This window comes from Leguminivora glycinivorella, chromosome 26 (assembly GCF_023078275.1).
Source record: "Leguminivora glycinivorella isolate SPB_JAAS2020 chromosome 26, LegGlyc_1.1, whole genome shotgun sequence".
NCBI lineage: Eukaryota > Metazoa > Arthropoda > Insecta > Lepidoptera > Tortricidae > Leguminivora > Leguminivora glycinivorella.
Window position 1 is genome coordinate 10,700,297 of NC_062996.1, and position 25,847 is coordinate 10,726,143.

Here is a 25,847-nt window from a genome sequence, read left to right on the forward strand (position 1 = left end):
CTATTTCATTGACAGACGAAGATACAAGTTTTTTTAAAAGTAGTGACGATATCTACAATAAGTGATTTTTTTCAGTGTCTTCCAACAAAGAAGTAACAACACAACGGGCTATAATACGCGTAGTTTTATCTCTAGCGAACGCTCACGCTATGGGCGGCTTAGAATACGCAGGACAAATACAACAAGCCGTGCGTTTGTGTGACGACGCCAGTCTGGATCTATTACAGGTGAGTGTATGGACCTGGTCACATTGTACGCGTGGTCTAGCATCACGCGTACAATGTGACCAGATAATATGCGTCGTTGGTAATATGCGCTATGGGTGGGTATGAATATGCAGGACAAATACAACAAGCTGTGCGTTTATGTGATGACGGCCTGGATCTATTACAAGTGAGTGTATGGACCTGGACACATTGTACGCGTGGTGCTAGCGTTGGTAATATGCGCTATGGGTGGGTATGAATATGCAGGACAAATACAACAAGCTGTGCGTATGTGTGATGACGGTCTGGATCTATTACAGGTGAGTGTATGGACCTGGTCACATTGTACGCGTGGTGCTAGCATTGGTAATATGCGCTATGGGTGGGTATGAATATGTAGGACAAATACAACAAGCCTTGCCTTTGTGTGACGATGGTCTGGATCTATTACAGGTAAGTGTATGGAGATGGACCTGGTCACATTGTACGCGTGGTATATCTTCATATTTAGACGAAAAAAAGTAACCAGGTTGCACGACAATAAAAATTATTTTATGATTCTAATTTTATTTTATGTTTTCATTAATTTTAATTTTTATTATCATTTCAAGTTACAGATTTGCTAATCAAACGTATTTGCTAATCAAACGTATAACACCCCGTCGTTTTTTGCGTCGGGGGTTAAGAATAGTTGTGTGTGTGTGGATTGAGTGAGCACCTTCCGAAAAAAAAAAAAAATATGCTGATCATTTAGTAAAAGTTCTAAAACAATTGTAAAACGAATCTCTGAATTTGTAAAAAGATAAATCAAAAGATACAGCCATTAACATGTGCTCACTCAGTTCTCACAAACTACCAACGAAAACAGTGAATATATTCATTTAACATATAATATTTATATACTAACATTTAGTAAAAAATAGGCCAACCTACCTCTATAAATATTAGATCACCTAGTGACGTATTAAATTTTTTACAAATAGTTTCTTATGCTCACTCAATCCACACACTTTTGAAAAGCCGAATTTTGATGAAAAACATAAGATTTAGACCGCTATTATATGTGTATAGTTTAGTAAAAGTGAAATGGGAATTTGTAAAATACAAAACGAACCACTAACGTGTCAGGTTTTTTTATAATAAATTTTTGTAAGTGCTCACTCAGTCCACACGTTTTGAGAAAGTTAAAAATGTAAATATCTTACGATTTGTAGCACCTAAGACACTCGAAAGTACTTCAACATTTAGTAAAAATTTTTACTAAATATCCACCATCTAATATTTTATATTCGTTGTCTGGTTTTAAAGATATTCAGACATAACTTTTCTCATACAAATGTATCAAGTAGGGTAACCACACTATGTCGGCTCCTGATTTTCCCCACCTTCCCATTGTCATATTGAGATTGGGGAGTTTCCTTCGTTCAATTTTACTAAACTATACACATATAATAGCGGTCTAAATCTTATGTTTTTCATCAAAATTCGGCTTTTCAAAAGTGTGTGGATTGAGTGAGCATAAGAAACTATTTGTAAAAAATTTAATACGTCACTAGGTGATCTAATATTTATAGAGGTAGGTTGGCCTATTTTTTACTAAATGTTAGTATATAAATATTATATGTTAAATGAATATATTCACTGTTTTCATTGGTGGTTTGTGAGAACTGAGTGAGCACATGTTAATGGCTGTATCTTTTGATTTATCTTTTTACAAATTCAGAGATTCGTTTTACAATTGTTTTAGAACTTTTACTAAATGATCAGCATATTTTTTTTTATTTTCGGAAGGTGCTCACTCAATCCACACACACACAGAATAGTTCCCATGAAATTCCGCAACTTGCGTTGTTATATATTTCTGGTTATACTTTAACATCTTTAGGGTTCTTCGAGTTAACCGTGTATCAGCAATTCCCGTTAAGTTTGTACATTTGGATCACGTCTCCGATTTGGATAAAAATTGGTAGGCTGACAGAGTCCATGATGCTGAGCAAGATCCGCTAGGTTTCCCAAAATGTCCTAGGTTGATTGTATGAAACTTTCCTTTTTTGTTACCGAAAATGTATAGAAACCTGGTAACAAAAAAGGAAGGTTTCATACAAACTACATAGGACATTTTGGGAAACCTAGCGGATCTTGCTCAGCATCATGGACTCTGTCAGCCTACCAATTTTTATCCAAATCGGAGACGTGATCCAAATGTACAAACTTAACGGGAATTGCTGGTATACAAAGTGACAACTTTTGTTTATTTTCTATAATTTCCAGTACATAAGCAGCAGCAAATCGTGCGGGGCGCGCAAGCTGCTAGCCACGGCGTTGTCTGAGCTATGTGAGGAGCCTGACGTTTTGCAAAAAGTCGCTGAACGTACGTTCGTCATGTTGGCTAGCACTGAATGTAAGTTTATTATAAAAATATGTTTACAGAATTTTATAATCAAACAGAACGAACAGGCTCGCGAAGAAGGGCCATCTTTTTCAAAGTTGTCCACCCCACATTTTTCAATCAATCAATCAATCAATCAATTATTTATTCGTGATAACTACAAAATACACAAGTAAGAAAACATAAACAGGATAGGATTTGGAAATTTTTATGTGGTTTCCACTCAGAATCGCGAGCTCTTTCAATCCTAATAGGAGAAAAAAGTGTCTCAAGGTTTTTTCCCATTCCGTTACCATTTTTTCATACATTTGTATGGCGGTAACGGAATGGAAGGTTTGAAAATTGTATGGAAACCTTGGGACATTTTTTTTCTCCTATCATAATCGAAAGACCTCGCGATTCGTGTTCGATTTGAGTATGAATCGCGTAAAAATACCCATGTTACAAAAAAGTGGGGTGGACAACTTTGAAAAAAAAAATGGCCCGGGAATATCATTTTTAGAGTTCCGTATTTCAAAATGGAAAAACGGAGTAGGATCACTCGTGCGTCTATCTGTACGTCTGTCACCGTCAATTTTCTCCGAAACTACTGAACCGATTAACTTTAAATTTGGTACACACATAAACCTGTGATTCAAAAACGAACATGTAACTTAAATTATTATTTTTTTATCATAGGGGTCACTTTCGGGGGGTAATCGTGAACGCCTGTCTTTTCGTTGGCAGAGCACATGACATGAGGCCCTTAGCAATTAATCTCTTTTTTTTCGCCCTGTAATATAATGATTCTTGAAGTAATGATTCCATAAATCCATACATACTAAAAATTATGAAACTTTTTTGTTTCAGCCACAACGAAACGCGCAGGCCTTGACATCGCAGAGACTATACTAACATCGCTAGAAAACAACCACGCATTAAGCAGAACCATTCTGCCCGAACTTCTCACATTGATAGCAAAAACTAACGAAAGTGAAACTAAAACTGTATTCAAAATAGCTATTAAAGCTTTTGTAGACAAAAAACAACTTTTCGACAGAGATACAGTCAGAAAAACTGTAGTTAACCTTTTGGTTAACGTATTAAAAAACAATTTATCAGATGTCAAAGTATATAAAGATACTGTAAAAATGACAATAGAATTTATAAAGAATTTACGTGATGTCAAATTGGAAGAATTGTTAGATGTTGTGTTTGACAGTAATTATGTCAGTGTCAAATCGCTATACGTGGTGGCAGTTATGAAACGTCAGTTTGATTTTGACAGTGACACGTCAAGGAAGGTTTCAGGAAGGGACAATAGTGTATTAATAAATTGTTTGATGGGAGTGATTATTGATCAAAATGATGTCTTTAAAATGGAAGTAGTTTTGAAGTTTTTAGAAGAATTTTCTGAAGAAATTTTGGAGATGAAATATATGGTGAGTTTGAAACATTCTTTTCAATTAAATCATTGGTATTGAACTATTGACGGTGACGGGTTAAGAATTTCACCACCCCCTTTCTTCCCGTGGGTGTCGTAGAAGGCGACTGTGGGATATGGGTTAAATTGTGGCGTAGGCGAGAGGCTGGCAACCTGTCACTGCATTGGCACAATTTCGTTTTCTATCAACCCTTTATTTGCAAAGAGTGGCACTGAAACTTGAGTAGTTTCATGTGCTCTGCCTACCCCTTCATGGGATACAGGCGTGATTGTATGTATGTATGAACTATTGACTGTACTCGATAGCCGGGATTTGAACCCCGCTCAAGTTTAGAAGTCGTGCTCTTTACCACTTGGTCCAAGTTTGCAGCATAGAGGAATAAGTAAGGGGAGAGTTGCAACTCCATACATCAGTAAATGCAAGTTATTTGTAGTGACATCTAGCGTCATCCACGCGTCAACTAGCGCAAATTATCAGTACTGCTACACTACCGTCAAAAAGTTTAAGACCAAACACAATGTTCAGTGTCATTGTTATAAACCCTTCTAAAAATCATCAAACTAAATTTGTAATCAATAGAAAACAACGTAATCTTATTATATTGATCGGCAACCCATTTGTTCTGCAAGAAGACAACGATCCCAAACACTCAGCAAAGATCTGTAGAAGCTACACAGTCAATAAAGAACGCAAAGGTGTGTTAAAAAAATATGATTTGGCCACCGCAATCCCCAGACCTTAACCCGATCGAACTTTTATGGGAGGAACTCGACCGTAGAGTCCGAAGACAATGTCCGACATCTGCAACAGCTCTATGGGAGATACTGCAATACGAGTGGAAATCCATTAGCCAAGAAACGCTACACAAACTTATAGCAAGAATGCCAAGAATCTGCTCGGAAGTGAAAAAGCGTCGAGGAGGATTTTTCGATGAGAAAAACGTTTAGCTTTTATTTCTTACTAGCTTTTACCCGCGGCTTCGCCCGCGTAATAAAAGTATTCTTATTGAAACGTTTACAAAAAATAAGATTTTCATTTGGATCCGTAGGTTTCTTTGTAGGTACATCTGTCCGCGATTATTTCGATTAAGGTAAAGCGGGGCAATTCTCGACTGGGGGGGCCATTGTAACTGATCTATTTGCTGTACGGTCAGCCATGAAAGTGGTTTCCCACTTTTCGACTCTATTGATCAAAAAGTGGTAAACCACTTTTTTGGCTGACTGTACCTTACACATATTACTATTGTTTTAAAAGAAATTCTTGCAATGATTGTAGAATTGTTACACAGCGACCATAGCGTAGGTAGTAGGTACGAATATGTATGTATTTTACCTATATAAATATTTATACTGGGGAAACTTCATACAACCCACATAGCCAGTATCTCGACGCTATGGTCGGTAGGGTAAAAAGTACTTCCTTGCATTATCGCTTACAATTTTTTCCATTTTGCTTATACTTATTGCAAACGTAAACATATAAAAGGCAAGCAAACAACGATCTTCTTACAGCACATTGAATGTAATAGTTATTACAGATGCAGGATACTCGCCGATGCATACTTACTAATCCCTTCCCACTGAGCCGCCTGCATTTTACACTGCCTAGATATCGATTGCCGACCGATTATTCCGACCCCAATCCCTATTCTTATCCCCGCCCCTATCTCTATCCTTGTCCCCGTCCCCGTCCCCGTCCCGTCCCTGCCCCTGTCCCTCCCCTATCCCTATCCCCGTCCCCTATCCCTATCCCTATCCCTATCCCTATCCGCATCCGCATCCCTATCCCTATCCCTATCCCTACCCCTACCCCTTCCCTACCCCTACCCCTACCCCTACCCCCTACCCCTACCCCTATCCCTTCCCTATCCCTAACCCTATCCCGTTCCTGTCCCTGACCCTGTCCCTGTCGCTGTCCCTGTCCCTGTCCTTGCCCCTGTCAAATTATCATGCTAGGAGGTGAACTTTGAAAAATCCTTTCTTAGTGCTCCTCTAAGGAACTTCCGTGTCAATTTGAAATCTCTTGAACCAGAAGTAAAGATAAAAACTAAACCTATACTTATGGCTATTTTGGATATTTTAACCCCATTGCACAACAACAGGGGAGAAAATTTCTTTTTCACCTCATTCGATTTTAAATATTTATCGTGATCAGCGACCCGATAAACCATAAAAACGATACCCATATTGTGTTTTTGACCTTACCCCCTTTGCACCCCTTTAGGGGTCAAATTTTCAAAAAACCTGAAACATGTCTATAGGAATCCTCCTGTGAAGTTTCGAATAAAATAGTCAAACTAAACTTGTTTCCCGATACAAACTTTGAACCCCCATTTCACCCTTTTAAGAGGAGAATTTTGAAAAATCCTTTCTTAGTGCTCCTCTACGCCATATAAGGAACCTATGTGCCAAATTTGAAATCTCTAGGACCAGCGGTTTCGGCTGTGTGTTGATATGTCAGTTAGTCAGTCAGTCAGTTTCTTCTTTTATATATTTTTTGATATTTAAACCCCATTGCACTACAACAGGGGAGAAGATATTTCACTTCCGCCTCGTTAGATTTTAAAAGCGTTGTATTTACCGTGATCAGCGACCCGATTAATCATAAAAACGATACCCATATTGTTTTTTTTACTTTATCACCCCCTTTTCACCCTTTTAGGGATTAAACTTTCAATAATCCTGAAACATGTATTTAGTCTATGTCTTTGGGAATCTTCCTGTGAAGTTTCGAATAAAATAATCAAACTAATCTTGTTTCCACATACAAAATTTGAACCCCCATTTCACCCCCTTAGGAGAGGAATTTTGAAAAATCCTTTCTTAATGCTCCTCTACACTATATGAGGAACATATGTGCCAAATTTGAAATCTCTAGGACCAGCAGTTTCGGCTGTGCGTTGATATGTCAGTCAGTCAGTCAGTCAGTTTCTTCTTTTATATATTTTTTTGATATTTAAACCCCATTGCACCACAACAGGGGAGAAGGTATTTCACTTCCGCCTCGTTAGATTTTAAAAACGTTGTATTTATCGTGATCAGCGACCCAATAAACCCTAAAAATGATACCCATATTAGTTTTTTGACTTTATCACCACCTTTTCACCCTTTTAGGGGTTAAATTTTCAAAAAACCTGAAACACGTCTTTAGTCATATGTTTTTAGGATCCCTCTTGTGAAGTTTCGAATAAACCAGTGAAACTAACATTGTTTCCCCATACAAACTTTGAACCCCCATTTAACCCCCTTAGGAGGCGAATTTTGAAAAATCCTTTCTTAGTGCTCCTCTACACTATATAAGGAACCTACGTGCCAAATTTGACATCTCTAGGACCAGCGGTTTCGGCTGTGCGTTGATATGTCAGTCAGTCAGTCAATATCTTCTTTTATATATTTTTTTGATATTTAAACCCCATTGCACCACAACAGGGGAGAAGGTATTTCACTTCCGCCTCGTTAGATTTTAAAAACGTTGTATTTATCGTGATCAGCGACCCGATAAACCATAAAAACGATACCCATATTGATTTTTTGACTTTATCACCCCCATTTTCACCCTTTTAGGGGTTAAATTTTCAAAAAACCTGAAACACGTATTCAGTCATATGTCTTAAGGAATCTTCCTGTGAAGTTTCGAATAAAATAGTCAAACTAATCTTGTTTCCCCATACAAACTTTGAACCCCCATTTGACCCCCTTAGGAGGTGAATTTTGGAAAATCCTTTCTTAGTGCTCCTCTACACTATATAAGGAACCTACGTGCCAAATTTGAGATCTCTAGGACCAGCGGTTTCGGCTGTGCGTTGATATGTCAGTCAGTCAGTCAGCTTCTTCTTTTATATATTTAGATTATGATCCCTTTTTAAAAATTTTTATACGCTTTATTTTGTCGGTTGTAGGTACTGAAAAGTAATATTCTCATAGGAACTTCATGAAATGTTGATTATTTGCATATATCGTGTTTGGTCTTAAACTTTTTGACGGTAGTGTACTTGTCAATAGATGTCGCGACATACAAAAAGTCTAATGCTCAACAATTTATAGCTAATATTACAATAGTATTAATCAGTACTGTTTTCAATTCCTTCTGCTTGTAATATAAGTTATAAACTGTTTTAATATTACATTTTTGGCAGGCGAGACACTGTTGCCACCTAGTGTCGAGTAGTGGTAGTGATATATTACGCTATTTGACCTATTTGATAGACCCGTGATTGACGCTAGATGTCACTACAAATAACTTGCATTTACTAATGTATGTATGTATGTATTAATGTGGTAGTGCTAATTTAAACTTACAATTTGACAATTATTGTGATATTTTTTACTCTGTCATTTTCTTTCATCCTTTCAATAATAAAGGTTTTTTTTTCAGGAAGCAATACACTTCATATCAGAAATAATCAAAAACCTGACACCAGCGCTACTGAAAGAATTGCGTAAAAGCATCAAACTATGTTTTACATCTGTAAAAAAACAATGGAAAAACACGCCAAAGACAATAATCACTAGCATCCAATCCTGGCTGAATATGATTCCAATTAAAAAAATTACCGAATCCATAGAGCAGGAACTCTTTACCAACGAACATCACTTACACATACAAGCTTTTATCACGATGTCAAACATATTTGACTTGTCAGAACTCATTTTATCAGATGTCAGAGTTCCGATGTCAAAATGGCCGAAAATATTACTGAAATTATACACATCGGGTAGATTAGAACAATATTTCTACGAAGAAATGTCATATTTTATTGACATGTTAATTGTCAGTTTAAAGTTTTTGACATTGGAGGATGTGATGAAGATTTTGAAAAGCGATTTGCCTAAAAATGGAATTTCGTTTGGGGCGTTTTTTGTTGAAGGATTTTTTGAGGTGTTAACTGAAAAGCCTTTTATATTATTGGAAGATGAAATGAATGAATGTAGTGTTATTTTAAATGATATAGTAAGGATGGCTGTGAAGAAAAGTTTTAAAAAACAATATGAAAATGTTCTGGAACTGGTGGATAAGGTAAGAAATTATTTAAAACTAGCTTTTGCCCGCGGCTTCGCTCGCGTTAGAAAGAGACAAAAAGTAGCCTATGTCACTCTCCATCCCTTCAACTATCTCCACTTAAAAAATCACGTCAATTCGTCGCTCCGTTTTGCCGTGAAGGACGGACAACAAATAGACACACACTTTCCCATTTATAATATTAGTATTGATTACTTTTTCAGTACAAATGGTGTTTTTTTCCGTATTATTGCGCAAACTGATTCATTTCTTCTCAAGTCGAAACTTCAGAGGTCCGTTACTACTGAAAAAATGTCGTACGATACACGTGCGAAAAGAAAATTCGTAACTCGTGTCGATTGAAAACACTCCTGTAGACTGTAGACGGTGAGTAGGGGTACAGGGTAGAACAGTAGCAGAATAAAAACACTAGTTTACGAAATGAAAGTAACAATAGGTAGCGGTCGCGAGGGACAGCGTGCATGTGTGACAGTGGTCAGTTAGCAACTGATTCGAGTTCGGTACAGGTACGTATGCATCTATGTATATATAGTAGGACATATCGCTCGCGCTCACTATACCATAAGTAATACATATTTATTTATATAAGGAGTACAACAAAAATACAGAATAGGTAAGTAAAAAAGGTATGTATAGATATAAGTATAGGTAAGTATTAGTTTTAAGTCTTTCTCCTAGGTTCTGTCATCTACAACCTCCCGCCCAGTACTGCTTCGGCAGTACTCACACTGGTAGGCGTACAATGCGAGCTGCGGGTCTCACTAACACTCGTGATTTTGTTTTCACGTGGACCGTTCTCACTCGCCCGTCCTTGCCGGGGCACACTTCTTGTACCAGTCCGCGCGCCCAGTGGTTTCGGGGGGCGTTGGGGTCAGCAATCAGTACTAGATCACCCACTTGTAATGGGCGGCAATCGTCATGCCATTTTTGACGAGGTAGCATCGTAGGCAACACTTCTTTTACCCATCGGCGCCAGTACATATCTGCCAGTCTTTGGGATATTCGCCATTGTCGTTTCAAGAAAAAATCTGAATCATCAAATGATCCCATCAGAGGTAAGTTTGATGAGGTTCCAAGTAGGAAATGGTGAGGGGTCAATCCTTCAGGGCAGTTTGGTTCCACGGAGACATGAGTGAGAGGCCTGCTGTTTGCCATGTTCTCCGCCTCTGCTAAAAGAGTAAGCAGTACCTCTTCGCGTGGGGCCCTCTCTTTTAAGGTCACCTTCAAGGTCGTTTTAATTGAGCGTATAATTCGTTCCCAAGCTCCTGCCATATGAGGACTTGCAGGAGGAACGAAGTTCCAGGTAACGCCACGGTTCGCTGCGTACGTCGTAAGTTGTGACTTATCCAATTCCGTAGCGGCTAACTTAATTTCTGTATTGGCGCCTCTCAAGTTGGTCCCATTATCCGAAAAAAGTTGTTTTGGCCAGCCTCGTCTTGCTGCCATCCTTCGTAAGGCCAAAATTAACGAATCCGTGCTGAGTGAGTGTACTAGTTCTATATGAACTGCTCTTATCGTCAAACACGTAAATAGTACTGCGTAGCGTTTCTCTCGGCGTCGGCCAACAGTAATATCCATAGGACCAAATAAATCCAAACCAGTGTTAGAGAACGGCCGTTGATGATGGGCCATTCTGGCCTCGGGTAGGTCGCCCATGCGAGGAACTTCCGGTTGCGCCTTTCGTATTCTACAGGTCATGCATCTGGCAGCTACGTATTTCACGGTCGGTCTAATACGAATAATCCAGTACTTTTGTTTAAGTTCGTTGACGACCATTTCTTGGTAGCCATGAGCAGCATTTTCATGATAAAACTTTACTATTAATCTGGTCACATAGTTTCTTCCATCTAAAATTACGGGTCTTTTCATTTCAGATGATATTTCAGGCGCGGCATCGATTCGGCCACCAACTCTCATCAGTCCATCTTCGTCCAGGTAAGGAGCCAAGGTAAGTAGTACAGGTAAGCTATTTTTATTTAAAGTCTTCTCTTTAGCTAGTAAGGCTATCTCCACACCGAACGACTGTATCTGTGAGTATCTCAATATTAGGCATTCTGCGCGTGCTAGTACGGTACTTTCGCAGGTATCTAAACCTTTCATCTTATTTATAAATTTCAGAACTGCAGCGGTAGCGCGCACGAGCCGTATCCACGAGAAAAACCTCTCAGGATCAGGAATGTCGAGGTTTATAGGCTCCGGCTGCACCATCAATGCGATCTCAAGGTCATCTTGATTTATACCTGGAGTCAAAATATCTTTCGGCCATTGATCTTCTTTGTTATATAAAAATGTAGGTCCTTTAAACCACTCGCAATCAGCGCGTAACATATACTGTGTTTTCTTTGTAGCTATGTCAGCAATATTCAGGTGTGTAGGTACGTAGCGCCATTCCAGGGAACTGGTAAGTTCGTCGATTTCTCCAAGTCTGTTAGCGATATATTCCTTATAATTGCGACTATGGTTTCTAATCCAGTGCAAAACACAAGAAGAATCAGTCCAGAAGTACGTCCGGTCGCTTTTTATACGATGTTGCTCCTTTATAGTTTTAGCTAAACGCGCCGCCATCAATGCGCTTTCTAATTCCGAGCGCGGTATAGATAATCGTTTCATTGATGATATTTTATTTTTGCAGGCGATAAGGGACACGCACACATCTCCGTTATCTTTCACAAGTCTCCAGTATGCGACGGCTGCGAAGGCGGTTGGCGCTGCGTCACAAAACAAGTGAAGTTCCAGAACGCTAGTTATCTCTTTCGCACTCTTTACGAAATTCACAGACGCAGAAAAATACCATCTAGGTATGTTGAGATGCACAACACTCTTAAGGTCGGTAATCCATTGTTTAAATTCAATAAATAGCTCCTCAGATATTTTTTCGTCCCAGGATAGGGCGGTCTTCCAGATGGACTTCAATAATATTTTTCCTTTTATTGTTACAGGTGCTAATATACCAAATATATCATAAATTGACATAGTAATGCGTAAAATTTCTCGCTTAGTCGGCGTTTTCTTGAATTCCAGAATATCTTCAGATATGTTTTTAAAAGACACATCAACTGCCAAGGTATCGTGCGATGGGTCCCATAACAAGCCCAAGGTTCGCTGAGTTTTATTTTCGCCATCTACCAGCAAACTTTCTCCGTTAGTACTTAATTGGTCTTTAGGTAAGTGTAACAAAACATTTTTATTGTTACTTGTCCAGCCACGTATATCAAATCCACCGAATTTATGCACCGTTGAAACATCGTCAATGATATTTATCGCTTCGCTTTCTGTGGACAGCGAGTCTATGAAATCGTCTACGTAATGACTATGCATGATAGCACGGACGGCGTTAGGCTTCGTTTCGATGAACTGTTGAGCGTTCTTATCTCTTATAAATTGTGCAATGAACGGGCTACAATTTCCTCCAAATAAAAGTGACGTCATAACATATTGTTTTATCGGTTGACCTTGATTATCTCGCCATAAAAAACGGAGGGCGTTTTGGTCTTCTTTTCGTATTTTAATTCTTAGAAACATGTCACGTATGTCCCCCGTTATTCCTATGGGGTTTTCTCTGAAACGTAACATAATCCCATAAAGTGAATTTAATAAGTCAGGGCCTTGAAGTAAATAATCATTTAGACTTTTTCCGTGAGAAATACTAGCACAGTCAAAGACTAATCTCAATTTCTTCTTTCTGGGATTGTCTACCCCAAAATGGGGAATTACCCAAATTCTGTTCCCATTTTCGTCGGGTCTTACTTCTCTCGCGTAGTCATTTTCAAATAAATGTCTTATTCGCTCGCGGTATCGTGAAGCATATTCTCCGTCATTTCGCAATCGCTTCTCAACAGATTTTAATCTTTTTTCCGCAGTCGAGTAAGATTCCACTAATTTTTCTTCATTTTTCCAGGGAAGCCCCACCTCCCATCTGCCATTTTTTAACTTTGCCGTATCATTTAAAATAGAAATCGCCTGTTGTTCTTCTTTATTTTCCCGCTTTTTTGCAGTTACGCCGACACTTTCCAAGTTAAAATAATTTCTCACCGTTTCGTGCAATAACACATCTGCGTTGTAATTATCAGTAGGCTCGTTCGCATCAATAAATAAGACTGCAGATTCATCAAAACAGGTTTGCTCGGCCGGTGGCAACACAGCTGACGCGCATGTGCTTGCAGGGGCGGCGGGCCGGGCGCGCGCACCGCTGTTATCACAGCTAAGGCGGCCGGCGGGAGGGAGCGAGCGAGAACGATGCGCACGCGCAGGTGAGTGTGACACGAACAGGACGTCGCTTGCAGTGCGCTGGCGCTGCCTAGGCGAGGTTTGATTTGTAGGGCCGTGCACACACCATCCTAATACAGTCAATGTAGCACAAGGATCGTTCCACTTACGCGAAATTATTTTTCGAGGCATAATTAGGTGATAATAATCTTGTCCGATCAATAGTTCCGGTTTCACATCCGCGTTCACAAAATGTTGATTATTTAATTCACTCAAGTGTTCATAGTTTTGAATATTTAGTTTTGATAGTTTTTGCACAGGTATATTCAGTTCTGACATTTTTCGCGCACGTAATTTAAAACTTTTATTGTCCATGTTTGATATTTTTAAGTCCACTATTTCAGATTTGCACCAAATTTCTCCAGACTTCCAGGCACCACGTAAACATATATTTCGAGTCTTTCCAACTAACCCCACTTGATTTACCACTTTGTCCGAAATTAATGATATTGCTGCACCATCGTCTAAAAAGGCGTGCGTTGTGATCATGCCTTTAGGACCGTGAACATTGACACGGACAACTTTTAAAAGTACTTTGCTGTTGATATCACTAACACTTGCAACGATACTTCTCTCAGACGCGGGCTCACTTTCTGGCTGTGAGGAGTGAGAGTCATCATCATCATCATCCTCGTCCTTGTCTTCAGAGATAACATCCACGGCGTGAACTTGCTTGGGGGCTTGTTTGTTGATAGGATAATGGAGCAGTGCATGGTGTGGCTGCGCGCAGCCGTCCTTGTCGCACATCGGCGCTTGGCACGTTTCCTTGTCATGATCAGCTGATAAGCATTTAAAACAAATTCCGTTGTTTCTCACAAAGTTCCAACGCTCTTTGCGTAATGACTTTTTAAATAGTCTACACTTTATTAGGCTGTGAGGGGATAACTTGCAAAACTTGCACCTTTCCGTTTGTTGACTTGTAGCACATATTGCATGTTGTTTGAATGAACTTTTATCAGCACTATTATTTATTTGCTTCATGTTTAGTAGACCAATGCCAGACTCGGTAATTTTTGTAACTTCTTCTGAGAGGAACTGCGATAATAATTCCAACTTGGTCAGCTTGACGTCAACATTTATATCCTTATGTTTATAATAATAGTCAGACCACTTAGTTAGCAGAGCAGTAGGTAACTTAGATAAGACGACCGTACAAACACTGACGCCTTTTAGGTACTCGTTTCGGTTGAGCGTTTTTACTGCTGCCATGAAATTTTTAATTTTTATTGAAAATTTCACTATGTCCCCAATATAGTCTTGAGGCAATGTAGGTATTTTCTTGATATCATTCATGATTTTATTTATAATCAGTTCTGGGTTTCCAAATTGTAGCTGAAGGGTTGCCATGATGGTGTCGGGCGACGAACCACTCGTGAGTAGCGCCGCTACTGCCTCTCGTGCCGCTCCGACGAGGCACTTCCTCAAGCGCCACATGTTCTCCTTCGCGCTGTAGTTACAGAGTTCTGTGGACTCATCAAAGGATTGTTTGAAGTTTAGCCACTCCAGGGCGTCACCAGAAAAGGTAGGTAACTCTCGTGGTGTACTCAAACGACTAATTAAATTATTGTTTTGTTTGCAGGTGGAAGCTGTGAGATCCTTAAGGGCGTGTGCCAGCATAGACACGGTGGCTTCTGCATCATTGGCGGCTAGCGCCGGCGGGCGGCCGGTGACGTCACCCTCCTCGCGAGCACGTTGAAGCACTTGTTGACCTTGGTCGATCCACTTCTCAATCTCACTTCCATTATTCTTCTTTTCACTTGACTTCGACGACGATATGTGACTGTATTTTTCTTCCAAGGCTGCTAGATCTGCCGCTAGCTTTTTCTGAACCAATTCAGACTGTATGCGAGCTAATTCCTCTGCAGCTCTTATTTTTAATTGTTTGCGTTCATCCACTAATGTACTCTTAAATGATGCAGACTTCGAGCGATTGCTACTGCGCGAACCGGACGGGTGGTGAGGCTCTTTATCAGCCGGGTCCAAAAACATTTTTGAAGTACCCTCTCCTGGATCAGGTGCTACGTAAGTCTTGTCGCATTCCTTGACTTTTTTCTTCGAGTCTTCATCAGTGGACTCCTTAGTGAGTTGCTTCACATCACTTTCCTCTATTTCCGCCTGTTCCAGTTCGCGTTCCTGCTTTTCACGTTCTCTTTTTAGCTTTCTGCGGGTACTCGCCATCTTGCGCGGCGATCAGGTAAATCCTTGATCCGGCTCGAAGACCACTTTGTAGACTGTAGACGGTGAGTAGGGGTACAGGGTAGAACAGTAGCAGAATAAAAACACTAGTTTACGAAATGAAAGTAACAATAGGTAGCGGTCGCGAGGGACAGCGTGCATGTGTGACAGTGCTCAGTTAGCAACTGATTCGAGTTCGGTACAGGTACGTATGCATCTATGTATATATAGTAGGACATATCGCTCGCGCTCACTATACCATAAGTAATACATATTTATTTATATAAGGAGTACAACAAAAATACAGAATAGGTAAGTAAAAAAGGTATGTATAGATATAAGTATAGGTAAGTATTAGTTTTAAGTCTTTCTCCTAGGTTCTGTCATCTACAACTCCCTTCGATCGTGTTTTAAGTTATCGCCACCCGTTTCGAACTCCCTATTTTCCGCACTTGTATCGTAATGTTGAAAAACTTGCCGAATTTGCCGAATACAGAATATTCGGCCCATCTCTATAGACTATGAAATATGGTAATATGTGACTATATTTACTCTGCAGCTTACATTTCACTACACATTTTCTTACAGCTCTGGCCGATATACGAAACACACGCCACCTTCGTCCAAAAGCACTGTCTACTAGCCAACCTGCAGTGCCTGGGACCGAGGCCGGACTCGAACCCGCTACAGTGGGCTACGCGGGTCGTATGCTCGCAAGCGTCGCTCGATGAACGGGCGAAACTCTTGTGTTTATTACCGGAGGAGGCGTTTAAGTTAGTATTTTAAACTAAACTGTTTTTAGAAAATAATGTAATCTTTTTAATGAAATCATGTACACTTTTTAACCCCCGACGCAAAAACGACGGGGTGTTATAAGTTTGACGTGTCTGTCTGTCTGTCTGTCTGTCTGTCTGTCCGTCTGTCTGTCTGTCTGTTTGTCTGTCTGTGTGTGTGTCTGTCTGGCATCGTAGATCCCGAACGGATGAACCGATTTAGATTTAGTTTTTTTTTGTCTGAAAGCTGAGTTAGTCGGGAGTGTTCTTAGCCATGTTTCATGAAAATCGGTCCACTAGGTCGCGGTCGGGGGTTTTTTCAAAATTTTAATTTTGTGGTTAGGTTATTCATTAAAAAGAGGCTGTGAAAGACGGATGGACAGAGTCAGACAGACAGACGCACGAGCGATCCTATAACATACATATAATCACGCCTGTATCCCGTAAAGGGGTAGGCAGAGCACTAAAGTTTCAGTGCCATTCTTGGCAAAAAGGGGTTCAAAGAAAAAAGCCTATGTCACTTTCCATACATTCGACTATCTCCACTCCACGAACAAACAGATACACACACTTTTCCATTTATAATATTAAGTATGGACAGGGGCGGCTCACTCCGCGATTCTATCGCCACGCTACAAGTACATGCTGGCGGCCGCGAGTTCGCGGCCTAATCAGGGGTGGCGCGCGTTCTCACGGAACGCACGTTTGCACTTTCTATTGTTACATTACGTCGCGAATTTTTTTTAGGGTTCATTATGCGATGTCCACGTGTGGAATGGCTAATAATGCTTAGTTAAATAGACATCATGAATAAAATTGGACAAACTTACACAGATCTTATTGATTAAGTCCCACGGAAGAGTCCAATAAGGCTTGTGATGCTGAAGGCTTAAACAAAATATATAAATACTATATACATACCTAGAAAGTACCCAAGACTTGAATATATAGTGTAACATTTTATCTGAAAATTAATTCGTTTTAATCCATATAGGCAACCCTATCGCCCGACGCTGCGCACGTGCGGCTCGTTTCTTTGTTAGAATTTTGTAGGCATTTAAAAGGCGGCATTTCGTGAACATCAAAGCAGTGGGCCTTCTGTACTTGTACTATTATATATTCTGTGGTATGGATAATTTGTACATGATGTTGTTGTATGTTGTAAGACTCCTAAGGCACCCGATAGGTGCATAGGGCCTCCATAAGATCCTTCCACGCCTTTCTATCTTGAGCCACCGCCTTGGCCTCGTTCCAGCTCAATCCATAATTTGTACACGGAGGATATAATTGACAAAGTAGGTATACCAGAGTATAGTTGCCATAAATATGTTTTTTTCTTTCGTTTACAGCCTACCAGAAGTGAAGTCCTCAGTGGCATCATTATTCCCGGCTCGTTTAAGAGAGCTTCGGCCCGCGCTGTTAGAAGCGACAGCAATGCGGCCTGATGCCTTACTGCCGACCATCGCTGCTCTTGCTGGCAGTAAGTCCGCTTTTTAGGGTTCCGTAGCCAACTAGGAACCCTTATAGTTTCGCCATGTCTGTCTGTCCGTCCGTCCGTCCGCGGATAATCTCAGTAACCGTTAACACTAGAAAGCTGAAATTTGGTAGCAATATGTATATCAATCACGCCAACAAAGTGCAAAAATAAAAAATGGAAAACAATGTTTTATTAGGGTACCCCCCCCCCCTACATGTAAAGTGGGGGCTGATATTTTTATTATTTTATTAGGTATTTAAAAATGAATAAGGGTTTACTAAGATCGTTTTTTGATAATATTAATATTTTCGGAAATAATCGCTCCTAAAGGAAAAAAAAGTGTTTAGTTTAGTTTTTTGTTTGAAAGCTGAGTTAGTCGGGAGTGTTCTTAGCTATGTTTCATGAAAATCGGTCCACTATGTTGTTTATTTTTTATTTTTTTTTGTATTAAGTCTCTAAAGATTTGGCTTGGTTGCGAAAGAGATTAATCTATATTTATTTTCTAGACGACATGAGTACCGGATGGTGGGACACCGCCTTAGAAACCTGCGTGGCCGCTGCAGCCAAACGGAACAATCTCGAACTATGTAGAACGCTGTTCCACAAATGTCAACCCGAGAGGGCCTGCGAACGCGTCTTAGTGCCATTACTGAGGTATGATATTTAATAGTTATTTGTTTTACAAGGGGGCAAAGTTGTTGTTTAACCGCACGTGCCAATATTGATACCCGAGCAAGCAAAAGATTCCAATCTTGAACCGCGAGCGTAGCGAGAACACTAACTTTGCCACCGAGTGAAACACAAATTTTTTCACCACACCAACACGAACAAAATACTGACTATGAAACATCAGACTAAATCAAATCCAGCAATCTAATCAATATTTATCAATCAATCAATCAATCAATATTTATTGCACCATGGTAAATATACAAAAAATGTTACAATTAGGTAATACATGCAGTCTCTCATGGACCCTATATAAGGGTATAGCAAACATTTCCTTAAGCTAAGTTTAATTAATTATTAAATTATGTTAGTATAAAATACACTTAACAATAGGTTTTGGAAATGAGATAATAGGCACTGTGTTATTAAATATTCAGAAAATCTGTAACTGAATAATATGCTTTTTCTGCATTTCCTCTGCCTTTATGTAACTTGGTATGTGATATACAATTTAACGGCTGCATATTGAGGGCTTTTCCGGTATATTTCAAGTGTTGGCGCCGGAAGATCAAGTTTGTATTTTTGTCTTTTATTCGGTAGCTTTTTGAATAGATGCATATTTTTTCTGACATACATACCTATTTCCAAAATGTAAAGACTTGGTAGAGTAAGTAAAATTGATCTTTTATTAATATAAACATTTTTATGTATGTATTTGTGTTTATGTTTATGGTAGGACGCCCTCAGGTTAGGTGGAGCGACGATTTGCGCGGGATGGCTGGCAGCAGCTGGATGCGAGCAGCCGAAGATCGGAAACGGTGGCGTGAAATTGGGGAGGCCTATGTCCAGCAGTGGACTGCGATAGGCTGATGATGATTTATTTACATACATACATACAATCACGCCTGTGTCCCATGAAGGGGTAGGCAGAGCACATGAAACTACTCAGGTTTCAGTGCCATTCTTGACAAATAAGGGGTTGAAAGAAAACGAAACTGTGACATTGCAGTGACAGGTTGCCAGCCTCTCGCCTACGCCACAATTTAACCCATATCCCACAGTCGCCTTCTACGACACCCACGGGAACAAAGGGGGTGGTGAAATTCTTAACCCGTCACCACACGGGCAAGGATGATTTGACGGGCGGGGATGATTTATTTATTTATACTTTTATTCCCCAGACACTCGTCAACGGACACATGCGAGAGATTCCTAGCGTCAATCCTAGACCGGATCCTGGGTAATCTAAAGAAGAGACCCAAAGGCGACCCGACGCATCCTAGCTACAAAAAAAGTTGGGAGGAATACTTGGTCAGCCTGTGTTTGTTGCTGGTCGCGTTTGAAAAGGTAAACTTGTTATTTACTAGCTTCTGCCCGCGGTTTCGCTCGCTTTAAGTTCGAAAATTGCTCAATACAAACTTACACCACCCATTTTAGAAAAGTGGGGGGTTGGAAGGACTCAAAAGGTAGGCTATGTCACTCTCCATCCCTTCAACTATCTCCACTTAAAGCATTACGTCAATTCGTCGCTCCGTTTTGCCGTGAAAGACGGACAAACAAACAGACACACACACTTTCCCGTTTATAATATTAGTATGGATAATCTGAAAAATTTATTATGTGATTTAGCGCAGAGTTAATTCATATCTTTAGTAGCAGCATTGAGAGTAAGAGTTTTGAATGAGTCACGGTTATTTTCATTAGACTTATGAGGGCTTTCGTGTTAAAAATAGTGAAATCGCAACCGAGCGCTCGATCATACCGTGTGTGGTGTCAAATTAAAGGGCTTTGCGAGTAGTTTATAAATATATATCACATTATAGGACTTTTTCTACTTGGTCTAACAAAATATGAGAAAATGTCCAAAAGTGGTAATAGTTGTACCGGAGAAGGCTCGTTTTCAAAAAATTGGCAAAAATCAATAATAGCAATTTATAATCACTAAGGCATAACAGCAATTTAAGTAAACGTTGCAGATTAATTTAGTACAAAACTTACTTCTATGTGATGTAGATTTTCAAAGAAATTGTCACTTAATTTTAGGTAATTTCTGAAAAAATTGAATTCGCCTTAGGCTAGTTTACTCTTTTTCAAAAACTTAAAATAAAAATCTAGTCTGAAATGATTGTGGTACAGGATATACGAATTATAAATTTACCCGTTTTAATATTCAAAATTGTCCAAATTTTACAAATAAGATCGACTGATTCAGCTCTATACGTGCGTTTTTCTAAACGTGCATTAGAGAAAAATTCATAATTAATTTAGTGAGTTAGTTTTCAAAAATCCAGTCTTATAAAAATCGAGATAATAAGATGCTCTAACTGGAACTTGAATTAAATAAATCTATTGGATAACGGAAAGTGTAGTATTTCACCGACTAAAACTATCAATTTTACATTCTTTTGACGTTTTTTTTGAAAGCAGCCTTATATTGACCGGGATATAGACCGTGATTACCTTTTTGATTTCTGTCGAGCTCCCGATATTTCGACGCAGTTGCATGCATCATGATCACGGAAAAATGACGAAGGCGGGTGGATGTTAAAGTTGCATAGACAGCACGCGATCTACCCTCCTTCGCGCGCGTCGGCTGCGTTCACTTTCAGCGTTACCACTGGTCGCGTTCACACTCGATGGTCTATCCAAACACACTGCACTCACAGTGTCACTACGTTTGTTCAATTCCGACTTCACCGGTTTTCACGGTAATCACGGTCTATATCCCGGTCAATATAAGAATTGAGAGTGTTTATTATTTTTTTTATATAATTTTATTATTACTTTAAATGGGCTATAAGTTTGACGTGTCAGTCTGTCTGTGTGTGTCTGTCTGTGGCATTGTAGCTCCCGAACGGATGAACCGATTTGGATTTAGTTTTTTTTCGTTTGAAAGCTGAGTTAGTCGGGAGTTTTTAGCCATGTTTCATGAAAATCGGCCCATCATGTTGCGGTCGGGGGTTTTTTCAAAATGTTAATTTGGTGGTTAGATTATTATTTAAAATATTTCATTTCTGTGTTCGTTTTTCAATAATTTATCAAATTAGAAGTGTAATAAACCTTAATTAATTGTGTGATTTTAGCTACCAACGTCATCTTTAGAATCGCCAGCATCAGTTCTATACAGTGCGACTACTAATGCTACACCCTGGCACCTAGTGAGGGAAACATGCAAACTATGCCATCACCTTAGGGATAATTTACACTGTCCCTTACCAGATGATCAACTTTATACTATGTACAGGTAAATATAGGTTTGAAACTGTATATGTTTGCTATGTATTTAATCTACCGTTTATACGAAGGGCTACTGTCGAAATAAAATCTTGATATCGTTGTGGTTTCCGAGATAAGTCAGTAACAAAGTTGAGGAACCATATACCTGCAATATCTGTAAGTTCTTACTGTTGGTCTTATAGTCTAACATAGTTTTGTAGTCTATCATTAGAATCAGCATCAGTTTTATACAGTAATGCTACACCATGGCACCTAGTGAAGGAAACATGCAAATTATGCCATCACCTTAGAGCTATATACACTGTACAGGGGGCGTCCATTAATCGCGTCATACTGTATAGGGGGGAGGGGGTCATAGAAAAATCACCAAATATCACCATGGGGGTGGGGGGGTCAGGAACATATCACGTGTATTTTTTTGTTCCTGTGTGATACACTGTGTTATAGTTAGTAAACAAAAAATCATATTTCTGAGCAATTTTTTTAATATATCAACTTTAACATAACCAGACTGTCAAAACCTGAGCTGAGTTTTAAAAATTCATGCGCCGTAATTGCCTCGCAGTTGGCACTTGCGTTGTGCAGTGCAAAGAGCAGCTGGGTGCAAAACGGTTATTATTTTCAAAGATTTTTTTTAGTTTGCCCTCATCACGTATACCTACTTATAGACGGACGGTCAACCATCATGGCACTAAATATTTTGTTAAGAAAAAAACGCCGCTTTTGGGTTTCTGGTGAAAGAAACTTGCGAATGTTGGATTATGTAGAAATGTGTATTTTTTTAAACTATACCCTTCACTAGATTTTGAGCTGGTCCAAAATGTGACATGAAAATCCAACATTCTGAACGAACATAACGAAGAAAATAAATCTCCTAACATGAGCTACGCGTCGTTGAGGAGTTCCGTTCTGCTCATCATCAGTAGTTCTACTGCACCAAATGTCACTGTTCTATACTGTTCTTATAAAAATAACAAAGTCACTATAAGTGTGCCGTTGAGATTTGAGGAGTTCAGTTCTGATCATCATCAGCAGTTCCACTGCATCAAATGTCACTCTTCTGGACATAAATGCATGCTGTTCTCATAAAAACACAAAAATCACTATATGTATGTATATACATTCTACTACTATTACTACTTATTGGCGCAGCGACCCAAAATGAGTCTTGGCCTCCGACACGAGTGTACGCCAATCATCCCGATCCTTAGCGACGTCCCTCCAGTTGTATGCTTGGAGATCGTGTATATACATTCAGTCAAAAAAAAAATTCAAAATCGGTCCAATAATGAGTAGATATCAAATAACAAACATTAAAAAAAACAGACGAATTGAGATTTGGGCGGCGGTTAAAAAGGCGACAAATTTCACAAATGTTGGGCTCAATGGCTAATTGTCTTCATAAAACCTGTCCCTTCCTAAACCTTGACGTTGTTGGCGGAATCATCGACGAGCCATAACACTTTAAAATTTATTAAAGATGTAAGGGCGAATGTTCTCGGCATCCAAGCTCTTAACAAGCTTGGAAGGCAAAACAAGGTGGAACTGGTATGGATACCGGGACACGAAGGCTTCATTGGCAATGAAAATGCTGATGAACTTGCCAAGGCCGGATCTATGAAAGACCGAACAAAGGCTAATCACCAAAAAGAGTGGGATGCCCTGGTAAATCTGAAGCATTCAAAGCTCTTTATGCGGAGGGTTGACTCTGGATGGAGCAAAAAGCTAGGAAAGCTAGGCAAAAGACAACTCCAAATTATAACGGGGGTGTTCACAGGCCATTACGGGGTCAAAGGAATCTTGGCCAAGATGGGACACGCTGACAACACGGATTGTCGCATGTGTGGAGGAGAGGAAGAGACCGTCAGACATCTAATGTGTGAATGTCACGCCCTCGCCAGACAAAGAATGAAGAACTTTGGAGCAGGCTACCTGGTACCAAAGGACTTCAGAGAGCTACCCATGAGCCTCATCATCCGATACGTGGAGATGGTCGAGAAGCTCTTGAATAGCTGAAGGATCTTAGGATCGTAGGGGGTAGTGTATCCGGAAGGGCCCCCGCAGATTTAAGATAAGATAAGCTAAGGGCGAAGGTTTGATTCCCTAAGAAAATTTGAATTTCGCGCCATTTTTAGTGCCAAGATTTGGTTGATTCGTTGATTCATGTATTCGAAAAAAATCTACTTAAGTTGTCAAAAAATTACACGTCATATCGGCCGGGGGGGGGAGGGGGTCCTGAAAATATCACCAAAGATCACCATGGGGGAGGGGGGGGTCTAAAATAGGCCAAAAACGTATGACGCGATTAATGGATGCCCCCACAGTACTATGTACAGGTAAATATAATTATGTACGGAACTATATTTTTTGCTATGTATTTAATCTATCGTTCATACGCAGGGCTACTGTCGAAATAGCTTCTTGATATCTGTTGTGGTTTCCGAGAAAAATAAGTAACAAGGTTGAGGAACCCTATACTTGCAACATATGCAAAGGACGGCCTGTTTATTTTAATCTGCCTAAAATGTAGTTTGAAATAAAGATTAAGTCTTGTTTTTTGTACAGAAAGCTCCAATGCCTTATCTACAACGTGATGTGTGCTGCGATCTGTCGACGGCGTCCGCCGGCGCCTCTCTACGAGCAACTACTAAGTACAGACGCTTTGCAGAAAATAGTTGATGACAAGGAGGAATATATACTACCTATTCGTAATAGCTGGGTGAGTATGAGTATAGTTTGACAGTGACAACCTGTCAGTTATTAACCCTTAAATGCAAATTACACTAGAACCCTTAAGTTGTGAAATGTCTAATGTCTTGCGCATTGCTTCTTCTTTTCTTATGCGCTCTGCCAAGGAGTGCAATTACCTTGCCGGCGGCTATAATCAGGGGCGGTTCACTCCGCCATTCTATCGCTGCGCTACAAGTTCATGTCGGCGGCCGCGAACGGCCGCGAGTTCGCGGCCCATTCACTGGTGACGACCTTCGCGCGGTGCAATAAAATTCAATGTCCGTTTGTAATGTAGGTAAGAATTTAGAATGGCGGAATTTTGTGAACATCAAAGGAGTGAGCCTTCTGTACTTGTACTATTATATATTCTGTGCTATAATTCCGAGCTCATATAACCCGGCAACCTTCAAATCAAGAGTGAACAGGCATCTTCTGGGCGAGCTCACTCCATCGTAGGCCACGTCTTTGCCTTTGGCTAGTCTGTGGCCAAGAGTAAGCCCATTTTTTTTATAGTAATAAAAAACGTATCAAAACTTTTCAAATTTTATGTTCTTTTTTTAGATGCAACGCACCAAATCTATCGCAGTAGCGGTCCCTCTCGAGCCCAACATGCTATCTCGCTCACACACGCAGCGTTCGCGCATCTTCCTTCGCACTCTCTCTGAAGACCCCATGCTCTTCGATTTGCACTCCAGTGAGGAGGAACAAGTATGTTTTTATTCATTTAACCTTTTTGAAAATAAAATAAAAAAAACTTATGAACAAAAACTCATGGTGCCAGCTGCCAGCGACCATAGGTTACATTGAGTGCTTACCATTAGGCGGAAAACTTGCTTTTTTTTTCAAGAAACCTTACAGTGTAAAGTAAGAACTCAATGACTGGGGATTAATTGATTGTCAACCATGAACCAATCTATAGAGTAATTAATCAAATCTTAGAATTGCAAGCGTTCATAGGCTACGGTGACTGCTTACAATGTAACCGACTGCATGCCCTTTTTACAACGGAGTGGTATTAAAAAAATCGACATTTCTATTTAAAACAGCATTCAAAAGTCGATAACACAGGGGAAGAACTATATACCTGCGATATAAGAAAATAAACGAAAATGTGGAACTTACACCTCGACTGAAAATTTTCCAGTTCTTCTTTCATAAAGATCGCTTACCTTCCTAATTATAGTAAAAAAACGAATTAAAGTCTTAATAAATCATTTTTCGACAGTTGGAAGTACAAGACATATCCCTCTTGGAAACGCCACTGAATTCTCACGCTTGCGCCGCGACGCTGACGGCGTTACTGCATCACGCGGCTGGCGTGTCGACGCTGGCGTCACTGTGGCGTTGCCTGGCGTCTTTACTGGCCGGGACTTCTGGAAATAACCTTAAATGGCTGCTAGCTCAGGTACAGTTAACGTTCAAAATATAAGGTGCTAACAAATTAGTCACGGATATTTTTACAGCTGATAGTACTCGGCTCTC

The 25,847-nt window shown here is 39.8% G+C and overlaps 2 protein-coding genes across 2 annotated transcripts in view; both read left to right on the plus strand.

Moving 5' to 3' along the window:
- The window catches only part of LOC125240144, a 42,112-nt gene extending 38,819 nt beyond the window's left edge, over nt 1-3,293 (plus strand). Inside the window, exons 15-17 of the mRNA XM_048147991.1 lie at nt 76-227; nt 2,478-2,607; nt 3,274-3,293. Of these exons, the coding sequence (XP_048003948.1) occupies nt 76-227; nt 2,478-2,607; nt 3,274-3,293 (302 nt within the window). The remainder of the gene's footprint in view (nt 1-75; nt 228-2,477; nt 2,608-3,273) is intronic.
- Nucleotides 3,294-3,450: 157 nt separating this feature from the next.
- Nucleotides 3,451-25,847, plus strand: part of LOC125239617 — a 97,378-nt gene continuing 74,981 nt past the window's right edge. Inside the window, exons 1-10 of the mRNA XM_048147229.1 lie at nt 3,451-4,016; nt 8,394-9,035; nt 16,068-16,252; nt 17,602-17,732; nt 18,236-18,383; nt 19,580-19,745; nt 21,482-21,642; nt 24,201-24,354; nt 24,927-25,073; nt 25,591-25,770. Of these exons, the coding sequence (XP_048003186.1) occupies nt 3,726-4,016; nt 8,394-9,035; nt 16,068-16,252; nt 17,602-17,732; nt 18,236-18,383; nt 19,580-19,745; nt 21,482-21,642; nt 24,201-24,354; nt 24,927-25,073; nt 25,591-25,770 (2,205 nt within the window). The 5' untranslated portion in view covers nt 3,451-3,725. The remainder of the gene's footprint in view (nt 4,017-8,393; nt 9,036-16,067; nt 16,253-17,601; nt 17,733-18,235; nt 18,384-19,579; nt 19,746-21,481; nt 21,643-24,200; nt 24,355-24,926; nt 25,074-25,590; nt 25,771-25,847) is intronic.